The sequence below is a fragment of the Dermacentor silvarum genome, chromosome 8 (genome assembly GCF_013339745.2).
Source record: "Dermacentor silvarum isolate Dsil-2018 chromosome 8, BIME_Dsil_1.4, whole genome shotgun sequence".
NCBI classification, from domain to species: domain Eukaryota; kingdom Metazoa; phylum Arthropoda; class Arachnida; order Ixodida; family Ixodidae; genus Dermacentor; species Dermacentor silvarum.
The window spans coordinates 49,685,192-49,699,934 of record NC_051161.1 but is presented as its reverse complement, the minus strand read 5'-3'; the positions used below and the strand labels follow the sequence as shown (position 1 = coordinate 49,699,934).

At 47.6% G+C, this 14,743-nt stretch overlaps 1 protein-coding gene across 1 annotated transcript in view; it reads left to right on the top strand.

Moving 5' to 3' along the window:
• LOC119461191 (protein prickle-like) overlaps positions 1–14,743 on the top strand; it is a 70,198-nt gene that overhangs the window by 41,891 nt on the left and 13,564 nt on the right. The window contains 1 exon segment of the mRNA XM_037722413.2: positions 14,115–14,375. Within this exon segment, the coding sequence (XP_037578341.1) occupies positions 14,115–14,375 (261 nt within the window).

The following is a 14,743-nucleotide window of genomic DNA, read 5'->3' as shown; positions in this document are numbered from 1 at the left end:
CAACTGCCTCCAAGGCGGCCGCCTCGTGGGAGGTGTAGCGTTGTCCCACGAAAACCAGAAATGACCGTTTTCTTTTCTGCGTTTAAAAAGACCGAAGCGGCGCACGATAGCGTTAAAAGAGACGCATGAGGTGACGCGCTTGGAAAATCATCGACATATATAGTATACAGCTTTCGAACTCACTCGTATCAAAAAAAAAAAAAAAAAGCGTTAAAAAAAAAGGAGTGTGTTTAGGGAACGTCTCGGAGCGCGACTCCTAAACATACCGCGCTATCTGTCCGCATTTCGATATTATATGTCTTCTCCTTCAGCCTTTTATCGTACAGACGACTAGACTCCGTGCTTGGTTTGCGTGTCAGCACTTTGCTCGTTTGAAACGCCCCAAAGTGGCGACTGTTGTCGCGTTCCCCGGTTATCTGTATCTCTCCGCGGGCGTCGATCGCTTCCCCGTCTTCATGAAAGCGCGCGCGAACTCTGCGTGCGGTTGCCTTTTCCGGTCGGGAGAATGAGGGTGCTTGTCTGTACGCGCGTGTACAACTAGTGCACGGCGTCGTCCTTTAACTTACGTCGAACGTCCTTTAACTTACGTCGGGAGTGCCCGCTGCTGAGCGCGCGATAATGCCTCCCCATAGTTATTATCCGCGCCGCGCTCGTAAAAGCCTCCGTTTGAGACGGAAAGATTAGTAGAAGCAGCTAGCTTCTTCTTCGAAAACGCTTAGAGCTGTTCGTGTAGCGAGTTTTGAGAACGTAATCTCGCTCGAGAATCGTCACAGCTTCCAACGTCTGAGAGTTGTTTTGACTGGCGTCCTGGTGGCTACACACTCGACCACATTCCTCCTTATGCGCGGCGAACCGTTAGGGGGTAAAGAATATAGCTTGTGGCTATTCCTATATGTGTTGGTCAAGCCTTGCAAGAATACCTCTTGAAATTCTATTCGCATGCGGTTGAACTTTCGTTGACTCAATTGCGTTCTAATGAAACTTGAGTAGTGGTTGAACCAATGCGACAACTGTCCACCGAAATTGTTATTGAGCATCCCCGGAACAGATTAATTATTGTGTGCGTGTTGTTGAATTCCTGTTGTGTATAGTTATTGCGCGCAGCCCGTACATAACGTGTAATGTTGAAATGAGATACATTTGAATGCATGTAGCAGTAACTTTTTCGCGATATCAGAGCTTCAAATGTGTAGGATGGATAACCGGTGGACCATTAGAGTTACAGAATGGATACCAAGAGAAGGGAAGCGCAGTCGAGGACGGCAGACAACTAGGTGGGGCGATGCAGGTATGAAATTTGCAGGCGCAAGTTGGAATCAGCTAGCGCAAAACAGGGGTAACTTGAGATCGCAGGGAGAGGCTTTCGTCCTGCAGTGGACATAAATATAGGATGATGATGATGATGATGATGATGATGATGATAGCGTTAATAAGCGGCGAGTGGTGTATTAAGCACTCGCATCTGCGAGCTCTCATTCTGCCTTTGCCGCAGTTTTCGGAAAGGGTGGCAAGCGTATGATCAGTCAAAGCTCCGGACTGTGTTATAGTTAGAGATGGACAACCCTCCTCACCCCCTCCCCCTCCTGACGTTTCCGCCATTGACCTGTGGTTTCGGCGGCGCCAGTGAAAACGACGCACAACAATGAAAAAGAACGTTCGCTCGAACAACGCAAGACGGCAGTGCGTCCGTGGAGCGAAACTAAAGTGCTCTATATATGTACCACTTACGTATATACAACCTTGCCGACTGTCTACGCAATCGTCTTCCGCTTGCAGCGCAGCACACGCAGGCATCTGCGTGACGTCGCGCAAAGCGGTAACCGTCAATTGCGCGAGCGCACGCGCGCGCGCGCGCCTTTCGAGTTCGCAAGGTCGTTGCGCGCGCGCCGTGCGCCCACCTCGCGAAACGCGTAATCTCCGCCGCTTCCTTCCGCGGTGCCCGCGAAGAGGTTCAACGGCCTTTTTTTGCTTCGAGGTGAGAGCGCACCCGGTGTCAGGCGAGAGACTGCGCCGTGCGTTTCGAGAAGTCGCGTCGCAAAATGAGCAGCCCTTAACGTTTGCCCTCGAACCCGATCCGCGCGAGCATGGAAGATGACGGCATGTTAAAGCACAATTAAGATGTTCATCGCAGTTCGCCCTTGCGGGCGTTTGCTAAAGAAACATTATATAGATAAACAACATCGCGCGACGCACGCTTAGGCGCTGAGCCGTACTCCTCCCTAAAGGGTTGCGAAAAATAGCACCTCATTCTCTTCACAATCTCTCTCTCTCTCTCTTACACGCACGCAAGCACTACCCCCCCCCCCCCCCTTTCTAGAACATAGCCTCATTGTCTTATTTCCTGTCCCGGATCGAAAAATAAAGAAAATTAAGGAAAGCTAGCCTGACGTTTAGCGTACGCATTCACACCGTGCGATTCACCGAGTTGTTTTATTACGCACCAGATGAAGGTGAGACTGGCGCGCCGCGTTTCGGAAGGCAGCGATTGTCTTACGCTGAGGGGCCGGCGCGGGCGAGTCAGGAGGGCCAACAAGCCATAATCCTGAGCGGCGATGTGACGACCTGCTGCCGGGTAACAAAGGCAGCAGTTTTACGAGCGTATGTCGTCGTCGACGTCGCCGTGCGAAGTTTGTCCTCGGTCCCGAGTGGCGTTGACGTTCATTACCGTTTTGGATGGAACTTGGCGGAAAGGGGTGTCGTGAGTGATGAGATTCTCTCGCTCATTCTCTTTGCTTCTTCCCACTTGGGGAAGAAAAATAAATAATTGCGAGGCGGTGCCCTTCAATCATGCGCCCGCCCCCCTTTTGCCGCTTCACCTTTTTCCTGCTCTCTTTGTGTCTGCCCTTCGCTTACGCCTCAATGTCAAGGGTTTGAGCGGTGCAGGACTTCCCCGTAGGCTGTATAAAGCGTTCTCGGTGGTGGTGGTCTTTCCACGGCAGTCGTTTTGTCGTTAGTTTCATTGTAGAGTCGCTTTGCCATATACGCCTGCATGCACATCCATAGTAGATGATTGTCGCCTTGTCTTCTAGGCAGAACGACGGAAGTGTTGATGCTTACGATTGATTGATTGATTGTGTCGATTGGCGCAAACAAAGAGTGCCGTGCAATAATAGTGATGATTTGTCAACTGTAATATGAATTGCGAATGGAAATGTGCTGCCTCCGCCGAGGGGCCTTAAAGGCCCGAACACCTGCATTGGCTCAACCCCCAGAATCCCTCTTTCCCCAGACACGGCTAAGCCGCACACGGCTACATGCGGGAGGGTCCAACCTCCATGTGTCCGTGGTGTCGCAACACGCAATTAAACATAAAAAATCGTGTCATTCGAATAACACAAAATAAATGAATACGTAAATACATAATCACACAAGGACATACTATATGTGTTAATACACAGCTATGATGCCACGTTAAGTAAACATTATTCTCTCTCTCTCTCTTACGAACAATTATATACCGTAAGAGCTGTTTTGTGAATACTAGCCCCGCTCTTTATTGCACTCCTCGCATTGGTTTCTCATTGCACACTGCCGGCTGCTTTTCGAATACGTTTTGTTGCTGCGGTTAACAGGGAGGCTCTGTGCTTCCGCTTAGGAGGGAATACACAGCAGTTTAAGGCCGGAAAAGCAGACCCTTACGTGACCTTTAAGTGGCGTACAGCTATAAACACCGGCTGGTACCAATCCTGGTCGCGTCATCTCGATCTTCTACTACCGTGCGGAACTTTTACGTGACTCGATGCCGTTTTCTCGCCGCGAATGTGGAAGCGCGAGGTAAACATTCGCAACCGTGTCTTTAACCTCGACGCCTTCCTGACAGGCAGCTACCGCCGAAGACCGGAGAGGCGCAAGGCGGCAGAGACGGCAGAGAGCAAAGAGCAGAGGCGCAAGCTAAGTGCGGGCAAGCGAGTCTTGCGCGTTGTCGATGTTAAAAAAAAAAAAAAAAAAAGCGCTCACGCAGTACACAGTCTATACAAGTTTTGAGTTAACCGTGAACGACAACGCACGATGTCCACCGATCACGCAGCGTGTGATGCGTGTGCGTGTAGGCGAGCAAAAGCACGAGTCGCGTTTATTCGGAACTCGGCAACGTTGGGGCATGTCTGTTCAGCAGGTCTTGTTTTCTTCTTCTTCCTCTTGTTCCACTTGTTCTTATTTTTCTTTCTTTATCTCGTTTTTATTTTATTTTTTAGGCAAAAGAAAAGAAAATGTTAGAAAGGAACGGTGGGAGAACACCGGTATATACGCGCAGTGGGCGGTACGCACACGTACGCGACGTTTATGCGCGACATCCGCGCCTGGGGTTTGACTTATTTTTCGGTTCGCCGCCCCTATCCCGCCTCCTGCATGCGTCGTCCCCGATTCGCCCGCTGCTTTCTCTTCGTTTATTTCTCTTTTCTTTGTTCGTTTCATTTCTTTCTCGTTTCTTAAAGGGCAGGGTGTGGGGGGTCGACAGGTGTATCTCACGCAGGGCACGGCTATGAGAGAGGTCACGCTTGTGGCCCGGGCCCGTCGCACGTCGCGGCGAGAGATTTATCTATAGAGGGCGCTGCGGCAAATCGTAAATAAACGCCGCTGCGGTGGACGCGAGTCCATCGCGCGGTGTTGGACCTCGCAGACAGCCGGGGCACGCCCAGGCGCGGATCCAGGGGGGATGTCCGGATGTCCTGACCCCCCCCCCCCCCCCTCAGATTTCTGCATCTCCCCCTCGCTGACAGGGGGATGGCCCTGTCGCAAAAAAGTAAGACCACCAGCATTCTTCAAAAGTATTTTTCGCAAGGAACAGTGATATCAGCCATGTATAGAAGTAAAGCTAGCTCGCTCACAAGCTTAGTTGTATTCCGTGAGGGTGTGGTGTCGCGAAGTTGCCTAGTTATTTTTTCTGATGAACACCTTGGACCTCCTGGCGCCGGCGGTGCCTTACTCGTCCTGTCGGTGGCGTCGAATGAACAAGGGGACGCCCCTTTTGCCAAGCATGCCGATGTCCGCGCGAGCGCATTCGCGCCTGATCAACTTTGTTGCCCCTTGGGGTGTCATCGGTTGCCTCATTGGCTGTCATCGGTTCCGCGACCAACCTGCTTAATGGAAGAGATCACTTGCTGAGGCGTTCATATACAGGGTTTGTCCGAAAAGTAGGGTCAGTGATTATATTGTGAAGCGACTATACGTCGCTAAGACCAGTTGGGATTGGTGGAGGGGGAAGTTAGCTTACGCACGCGCTGTCGCTCGACCATCTGAGACCATCTGGAGTCGTCTGCGACCATCTGTAGAGTAAGGACAAGGTTTTTCGTCAACTCATTTTCATTTACCGTGCAAGCCGTAATGCAGCGCTCGTTGGAACAAAGGATTGCCATCGAGTTTTGTGTGAAACTCGGCAAGTCTGCAGTGGAAACTTTTCCTATGATAAAGACAGCTTTTGGTGATAATTGTTTGTCAGAACGTCAAGTTTACTGGGTGCACAAGGTCTTTTTAGAAGGTTGTGAAGAGATCAGCGATGAAGCCCACGCTGTACCGCCATCAACGACCATCACAGACGAAAATGTGACGCGCGCGAGAGATCTTTTGTACTCAGATCCTCGTTTGAGTGTCCGTTTAGTGGCACAGAGAGTAAACATTCCAAAAAGTACCGTTCACGAGATTTTGATGAATAATTTTCAGATGCGAAAAGTGTGCGCGAAGATCTTGCGCAAAATATTAATGGACGACCAACAATCGAGTCGAGTTGAAACGTGCCAGGAGGTTTGGGACTTGTGCGAAAGTGACCACCACATTTTGGACAATGTCATCACAGGTAACAAAACTTGGGTGTTTGAATACGACCCCGAAACAAAATGTCAAAGTGCCAAGCGGCACAGCTCGGCGTCCCCTCGCCCCAAGAAGGCCAGAATTAGCAAGTCAAAGGTCAAGACCATGCTGATTGTGTTCTTTGACATCAGTGGCCTTGCCCATCATGAGTTTGTGTACCCCATGGCACAACCGTGAACGCCAAATTCTACGTGAAAGTGCTCAAGCGACTCAAACGAAGGATTCATCGCACCCGGCCTGATATCGGGGGCGATTGGAAACTTCACCATGACAACACACTATGCATCCTGTACCGCCTTCCTCGTGACTCGCTTCCTGGCCGATTGAAAGATGCCAATGGTTCCCCAGCCGCCCTACAGTCCTGACGTGGCTCTCCCAGGCTTCTTCTTTCTGCGCTTGAAAATTCCCATGAAAGGACATCATTTCGCGACAGTTGGCAAAGTCTAAGAGGCTTGCACCAAGGCTCTAAAGGACATTCCTAAGGAGGCCTACCGTGACGCTTTCAATGGTTGTAAATCTCGCTAGAAGCAATGTAACGACGCCGGAGGAGCCTATTTTGAAACATTTTTTGTGTTTTACCGATCTGATTAATAATTTCTTTTTAATCGACTCACTGACATTACTTTTCGGACAAACCCCTGTATAAATAACAACAACTGACATCTATACAAAGAACTACACATGGGCAACTTTTTTAAAATTGTAGCACTCATTGTGATCATAGTTACACGTTGACAATATTCAGTACGAGCACAGTACCGTTAGTATGCTACAAGTTCTTCTTTGTAACTTCGCAGTTTTATTGTCGTACATTAAGCATAGGAGACACAAAGCCGCCGGATCCGTTTATCTGAGTGGCCATTCTCGCGGAGCGGGGCGAAGTCTCGAGCAGCGGCTGCGAAGTGGGGGAGCATGACGTCAGCGGCCAAGGATGGCGTCGCGTGGTTAGAGAAACAGGAGCAGATGCGCGCCTTGTGTAATAGGATGGCGTCGCGTGGGAAACAAAACATGAAGACGCCGGCTCGCGCTCTCGGCGACTACACCACATCGTTCTTCTTGTAGGTGGCGTCGTGAGTCTTCATACGCGGTGATTCGCATATCGTAAACAACCAGCGTAGTGGTTGCCGCGTTGGAGCTCCAAAGCAAACGAAGGTGTCTGAGCCGAACACAAAGAATCTCCTTAAGGAAAACAAGGTGTCCCAACAGAACTCCAAAGACGGACCAGTGCTTACGCATTTATAATGAGCCTGCAACAGATCATCCCAATTTTATTTTAAGAAACAATACAGGCTAGATATACGGGGTGTTCAAAACTAAGCTTTATGGTTTTCTTAAAATTAGGCACTGGGAGGCACGTGAAGACCACCTGCGCTGATATATTATGTGGCCAGGGGGACACAAAGTGACATGATAGTTCACAAAGTGACATGATAATTATCGCTGTCAGCAGCTGAATTGACTAAAATTGAATAATTAACTTTTTATTCACTGCAGTAAGAAACACGACTGCCTCTAAGTTTTCAATACAAACATACCCACTTACTGCATTCGACAAAAAATAATTGATCAATTTTAGTTAATTGGGCTGCTCCCAGCGATTATTATCATCTCACTTTGTGCCCCCCTGGCTACATAACTTATTTGCACAGGTGGTCTTCGCGTGCCTGCCACTGCCTAATTTTAAGAAGAGCATAGAGCTTAGTGTTGAACATCCTGTATTATCAGGAACAGCCGCCAAGAACATGGCTGTATTCGCTAACGTCCATTTCCTCTAAGCTCGGAGAATTCGATATCTGGCTTCGCTACAGGTCTTCCTCTTTCTGGGGTTTTACGTGCCAAAACCAGTTCTGATTATGAGGCACGCCGTAGTGGAAGGCTCCGGATTAATTTTGACCACCTGGGGTTCTTTAAACGTGCAGTATAACGCAAGCATACAGGCGTTTTTGCATTTCGCCTCCATCGAAATGCGGCCGCCGCGGCCGGGATTCGATCCCGCGATCTCGTGCTCAGCAGCGCAACGCCTGAGCTGACTGAGCCACCACAGTGGGCTCAGTCAGTGGGCCCACCACAGGTGTTGCTCTAGCCGTATAAAACACGAGTTGATCGTGAGCAGAAACGGTGAATTTCGGTAACTAAGAAAGGCTACTATCATCATCATCATCGACAGAAGCTGACCCCCCCCTCAGAAAAAACCTAGATCCGCCCCTGGGCACGCCTGCGGGAGAGAGCTTATACGAGTATAGGTCCTCGTGACCGCTCTTGGTTTGTGCGTGTAGCTGCAGTGTGTGATACATGAGGCGGACACACGTGTGTTTGTGTGTGGGTGTTTGTTATGGGTGTTTTTGTTTGTTCGTTTGTGTGTTTGATTGTGTGTGTTTGTGTGTGCGGTGTTTGAGATAGAGAGAGCATAACACGGGTCGCGCGCAAGCACCTGAGTGTCCTATACCACCCGCGCGCGCGCTCGTGGAATGTTTGCGGCAGCGCTTCTGTGGAGCTGTCAAACCTTTTTGCCGACGCGTTGGAGTATCCACCCGGCTGGGCGATGTCTAGAGCTATTGAGATTTATCGCACACATCGGTGTTTTTGTAAATCTTGCGCTCCCCTATGCTCGTTATATGCGTGGATGCGCTTGTATGATTCTGTCTAAGTACAAAGAAACAGGCGCTCTCACTAAATAAATAAAAAAATTGATTACGTGATACATACCGAACTCGAACAGGACAGGCGTTGTAGCGAATAATAATAATAATAATAATAATAATAATAATAATAATAATAATAATAATAATAATAATAATAATAATAATAATAATAATAATAATAATAACAGCTTGTAGACACGTGCACGCTGTACAATAAAAAAATGTTGAATCCTTAAAGTAGAAAATCAATAATTTCGCCGGCGTACCCGCCTTCGTGACCGTTTTTCAATATTGAGATATTTTATACGGCACTGACACTGACCTTTCAATGACCATTGGCGTATACGTGCTGTCATGCAGAGAAGCCTACATCGGAGCGAAGCGCGGCACGACGTGGAGAATGAAAAATAACGCCGGTTATATATGCAGCTATATATCTCAAACTATATGCATGTATACCAAGTCAAAGACGTGCACGGGAAACGCCGCTTCCAACTCGACCGAAACATCAAGAAGTGTGGTAGAGGGCATAGCGACGGCAAGAAATTATCACCCGAACTGTTTTTCCACTGCTGTGATGTAAGGCGTTCGAAAAAGTGACATAGACGTTGCGGGCTTAACTTCGCGTGTATGTTCCGCACGAAACCGCGCAACTCGCCTGCCTATTTTACGCGCCTGGCAACGGGTATAACACCCAAGTCCAAGGTTAGCTATCTGACGATCAATAATGTAGAAAGTCAAGCCGTAGTCGCGGAGCGATTAATCTCCGATTTGACGACCCCGTCCGCAGGTTACCACTATATATATAATTTATCTCGCTGCCTCAAGTGGTTCGCGGCAAGTCGAGCGTTATGGATTGCAGCGCAACTTCATGGTCACCTGTAGCCTCTTATATCACCCGAAAAAGTTAGGCGATTTATAACTGACGCCGTCACGGTACCGGAACGTCATTATGCCACTGGATTTATAGTTTCATTTCTAAATTTTCATACGTGCTTTCTTCTTTATTTATTATTATTATTATTATTATTATTATTATTATTATTATTATTATTATTATTATTATTATTATTATTATTATTATTATTATTATTATTATTATTATTATTATTATTATTATTTAGTGCAGGCCTGTCCGTAGTCCTGCCTGTTCCCCTCTATCAAGGATCTGAAGAGAGAGAAAGAGCCATTTTTTATTACGCGCGTTTGCGAGTTAAAAAAAAGAAAAAGAACGAGCCATTGAAATTCCTTGGGTTGACACCAAAGGATAAAATTGCATATAACCTGCTTTTGGCGTGTGGTACAGTGACTTGTGGTTGTAGCTCGACAACTTCAGGCAGTTCTCTCGAAGTTTAGCGGTGTAGCTCATTAACGCTCGGATCTTCGCGCGAAAGGCACATTGGGCGATTTGTATGTTAGTATATATATATAGAGTGTTTCTTTACTTTCACCAATTAAAAAAAAATACCTGCGGCAAATAGCATAATTCTAACCTTTGAGCTAAACTACTCGATGAGGCGGCCATTGCTTCTACAAAGCATCAAAATGCCTAATGGAATAAATAGCATAATCAGACTAATTAACTTTTAAAATTAATTGCATTACGGCAGATATTTCAATCTATGAATTGTAGTATAGTGAGCTTGCAAGGCATATTGACTTGGAACGAATTCTGAAGATGACACCGGTTTCGAGATATGCGCTGTCAAAACTCGCGGTAAAAGTGCACTGTTGTTCCGCTTACTTTCTTTAAAATGAAATGCTCTGTTACGCGTCGAAGCACAAAAGTAACTGGAACGCCAACGCATGTCGCCGGACACGTTGAAAATTAATATCTCGACACTGGCGTATAGACCCGCGAATTGCATGGTTCTCAAGTGGATAGGCCTTGCGAATAACTCACCGACTACAATTCGCGAATTGAAATATGTATCCTTTATAAACTAATTAATTAAAGCTAATTAGTGCGAGCATGTTCAATATTCAATTAAGCATTTTGATTTCTCGTAACTGCAATGGCCGCCTCATCAAGTAATTTAGCTCAAAGATTAGAATTGTGCTGTCTGCCACAGGCAATTTTCAGCCACATCTACGTGGCGCTGATCTCACTTGTGGCACGTACGCCTTCAGTTTTCTTCGGAGCGTAGGTTTGAAATTTAGGCCGTCGCCGATAGGAGGCGCTATATGTAGTCCTCTATTAGGGAACCTACATGCCCCGCGCCCCCGACATGTAGGCTCCCTATCCTCTATATCTTTCTTCGCTAGGAGAAAGTCGTCGAAGCGAGGCAGTTTTACGGCGCGCGCTACATACGGAACTGGCTGTATACTGTACGTCGAACGCGCGTCCTAAATTAGAAGCAGGGCTCTGCACTACGTCTGTATACACCACTGGCGAGCGGGGCTCTTAAATGCCGCGTTTATTTATCTCTTTCCTGTTTATCTCGATGCATTTAGTGCGCAGCGAGCGCGTTAGTTGTTTTGCGGGGCGATTTCACGGGCCCACTTTCTCTCCAGTGTTCAAGTGCAGGCAGCTGCTCTGCGGCCTCTATACAACTTGTCCAGTTTATATACACGCAGCCAGGTTCACCGCACTCGGAGTGTAGACGTGATACATGTGCGGCGATATATTTTCTCGACGCGTACGTTCGGGGAGCCCCGCTTGAGGACCGGACATGTGTGTTGCGCAGCATACGCGTTTTCGAGGCTTCGGTGGTTTCGGCACGTTCACAGCTTGAGCCAGTTTATTTGCTAGCGATCGCAAACGAGGCCGCTTCGTTTCCTCTTTTTTTTTTTTTTTGTTATTCGAGCAGTTTAATTCTTTGAGCGCCCGTAATCACTCCTCGCGCGCGACTTGCCGAATAATTAAGCCAGTAGTATAGAGGTATAGGCGTTGTTGGGCGAGACAGTAAAGAGTTAGCTTTTCGTAACGCGTTGTGTCGTCGTCATTCATTACGTTCTGTGTCTATGTTGCGCTAAAGCTCTCGTGTCGATTAATTGGCCTTTCACGGTCGAGAAGGGTTAGCAGCTTGTTTTTTTTTTTTTTTTTCTCTTCTACTGCATGTGTTGGCAGCCTACAGTGTGTGTAGCCAGGTGAAATCGAAACGCATGTTGCAGTCTCGTTATATTGCGTTTCAAATGGCTGCAGAGGTGGCCAGCATACGTTACAGATTAAGTCAGCCTTCGGGCGTATCACGTCACAGTTCTCTGCCTCGTTAGTAATTAAAGACGACAAGTATGACGGTGCGGCTGTCTGCTTAATTTTAAGCGGTTCGCTGGCGTATAACGTACGTCCTCGCTTCTATAGAATGTCCACGCTTCTAGAAGTTATAGATTGCTATTGATATTATTAAATGTGCGCAGGCGTCGGAAACGTTGATCTCACAGGTGATAAATGCTAATTTTGTTTGTTTGATTTCAACCGGACAATTTTCAGTGGCCGCGCGTTAATGACTTCCTTTTGGGTAACCGATAACTTTTGGTTCAGTGGATATCTTATCCTGCACCGTCACACCTGTCCTCTTATGTTATACGAAAACAAGCGAGACAGGCGATTGCTTCACGCCGGAGGTGACAATCTCTGTGCTCTTCCATGCACTGAATTTCTTGGTAGTGGTGGGACGATCGTTAATCGGACCGGAACACGCGTTTCGAGCTCGGCTGGCTGCTTTTCACCGCGGGAGCCGAAGACCAAGAGATTGAAGCCACTGCCTCTCGCGGGCAAGGTATCAAGCGCTAATAAACAAAATTATATACGACTGGGCAGATTTATCTCTGAAACTGATCATTGGAGAGAAATCAGCTTTTTCTTATTACGTATTTAGGAGATGTTTGGCGCCTTTAAGCGGCGCCAGCTGCTCTTTTATCAGTCTGTACAAACGAATGAATTATAATTATACACATAGCTCCGACTGCATCAACAACGCGTGGGATAGATACTAAGCGATTCCGTATGACATCTGCGGACACTCGTACTGTGAGAGGAGACTCGGAAAGCAAGAAAAAAAGGCGCGAAAACGAGAGAACGGTGGCGCGGGCACTCCGAAGCTCCCGCATAAGCTTGGCGTTAATTGCATCATGGATTCTGACGACGTCCCTTCGGATTCCGGTTCAGACAAATATTTGTCAGTAAACAAGGACTATACAGTGCTACACCAAGAGGAGCTAAATGTAGTTAATATAAAAAGTCCCGAGACGATTGTATGTGGAAAACGACAAAAAAAAAAAAAAAAAAATAAAGCTTTTCTCGACGTACGTCGCACTGATAGGCTACGATAATGTTATGGCGTTAATTCATAAAAAAAAAGAGGCGGAACTTGGACTTAAGTTTCTCATATATCCAGCCTTTTTCCGCCAAATAAAAGAAAGTAGGGTTTGAAGAATTGAAGAATACTTCAATTTAGACTGACCCTTAAAGCCGCATCACGTCACGGCTGTACCGTGTTCTCCAACACGGTACAGCGAGGACACGAAGCAACAGAGCCCTGAACATGGAGAGAGGGAGGGAGAAAGCAAAAATACGACGCACACGCAGCACACGGATAAACACACTCTAAGAAGTGTAATAGCTTTTAGAGGCGTACAACACGTTAAGGAGTCGAACGAGCTAGCACAAGGCAGCACGAAGCCGTCAGTCGTTTCGATCCTATGGCAGGCCTCGGAAGAGTCGTAAAAGATCGTTGCCGACGGAAGACATGCCCGGCATGCCTAGTTCAATCAATCAATCGAGCATTGATTGATTATCGGCGCTTGTTGGCGTCCGCAGGCGCCGCTCTTTTTTTTTTTTAATGCTCCTATTCTCGAGTGAGATAATTTTCTTCGCTACTCCTCTTTTATATAAGCTACGTTTACATGAGCCCCATAAAGTCGAGTCGAGTCGGCGCGTCGGGCCAAGAAGTCGTCATGTGAATGCATGTCGGGCCGAGCAAGCATCTAGGCGAGTTCAGCCACCCTGATTTCAAGGTGTCGTGTCGTGTCGTTTTCATAAAATCTTGTGTCGACTTCATAAAAGAAAAAAAAAAGAAAAGAAGGAGGAGGGGCGAAAGATAGGACGGCCAGAACCTTTCGTTCCCTTCGCTCTGATTTATTTATTTATTTATTTATTTATTTAGTTTATTTATTATGTATTTATTTATTTATTTATTTATTTATTTACTTGTGTTTTGGTTCGCTTGGGTTGCCACGCGGCTTAACGTCATAATGGAGTGAAACATAAGCATGCAGGTCCGTTTCATAAAGATACTGCAACAATGGCTTATAAAATGCGCTGTCCGTAATACATCTTTCATACTCTTCTACTCGATTACTGTTCAATTTCACACCTTTAAGAACACTTTCGCGAATTGTCTTTTGTCACAGACACATCCAGAGTGCAATTCACACCTTTAAGAACACTTTCGCGAATTGTCTTTTGTCACAGGACACATCCAAAGTGCCACTCACTCACTCACTCACTCACTCAATCTGGTAGAAAAGGTAGAGCGCTCTTCCTTTTGGTGATCCTGAATGTGGTGGGCACCTCAGCATCTGCCGCAGATGCAGGAGCAGAGCACTTCGGACACTGGACAATGTCTTCGTATATGGTTTACCCCAAGCACGCGACTTACAAAACCATCCTAATTATACTGTGCGTATTCACGCGTGGTCGTTTTCTCTCTTTGTATGTGCCAGGTGCACCTGTACTTCTCTTCGCTGCCGGAGGACAAGGTGCCGTACGTGAACAGCGTGGGCGAGAAGTACCGCATCCGGCAGCTTCTGCACCAGCTGCCGCCGCACGACTCCGAGGTGCGCTACTGCAACGGCCTCTGCGAGGAAGAACGCCGCGAACTGCGCCTCTTCTCGAGCCAGCGCAAGCGCGAGGCCCTCGGCAGGGGATCCGTCCGGCAGCTACCCGTCAACGCGGCCAGCCTGCCGCCCATCGTGTGCCAGAACGTGAGTCACCACGAAGGGGCACTGCATCGCCCAAACCCTGCACCCCTCTCCCCCTTTCCGGCGCATCCCCAACTTCATTCCCCCCCCCCCCCCCAAAAAAAATAGTCGCAGTTTCGCCCGAAAGGCGAAGCATAGATTGCGATAGCAAACTAGTGGACAGCTATATGAAGTAAGGATGGTAGTTTGATCGGCCGTATAAACTTGTAAACATAGGCATACTAACTAAATTAACAAGCATGGTGTCACGCACGCACAAGCAAACATGAACGTATCTCACTCGATGACCGCGGAAACTCGCTGTCGAAACGCTGGAGTGAGTAAGCGCGACAGCAGCAGCGAGCGAGTTGACCTTCGTGCCGCCGCTCGCA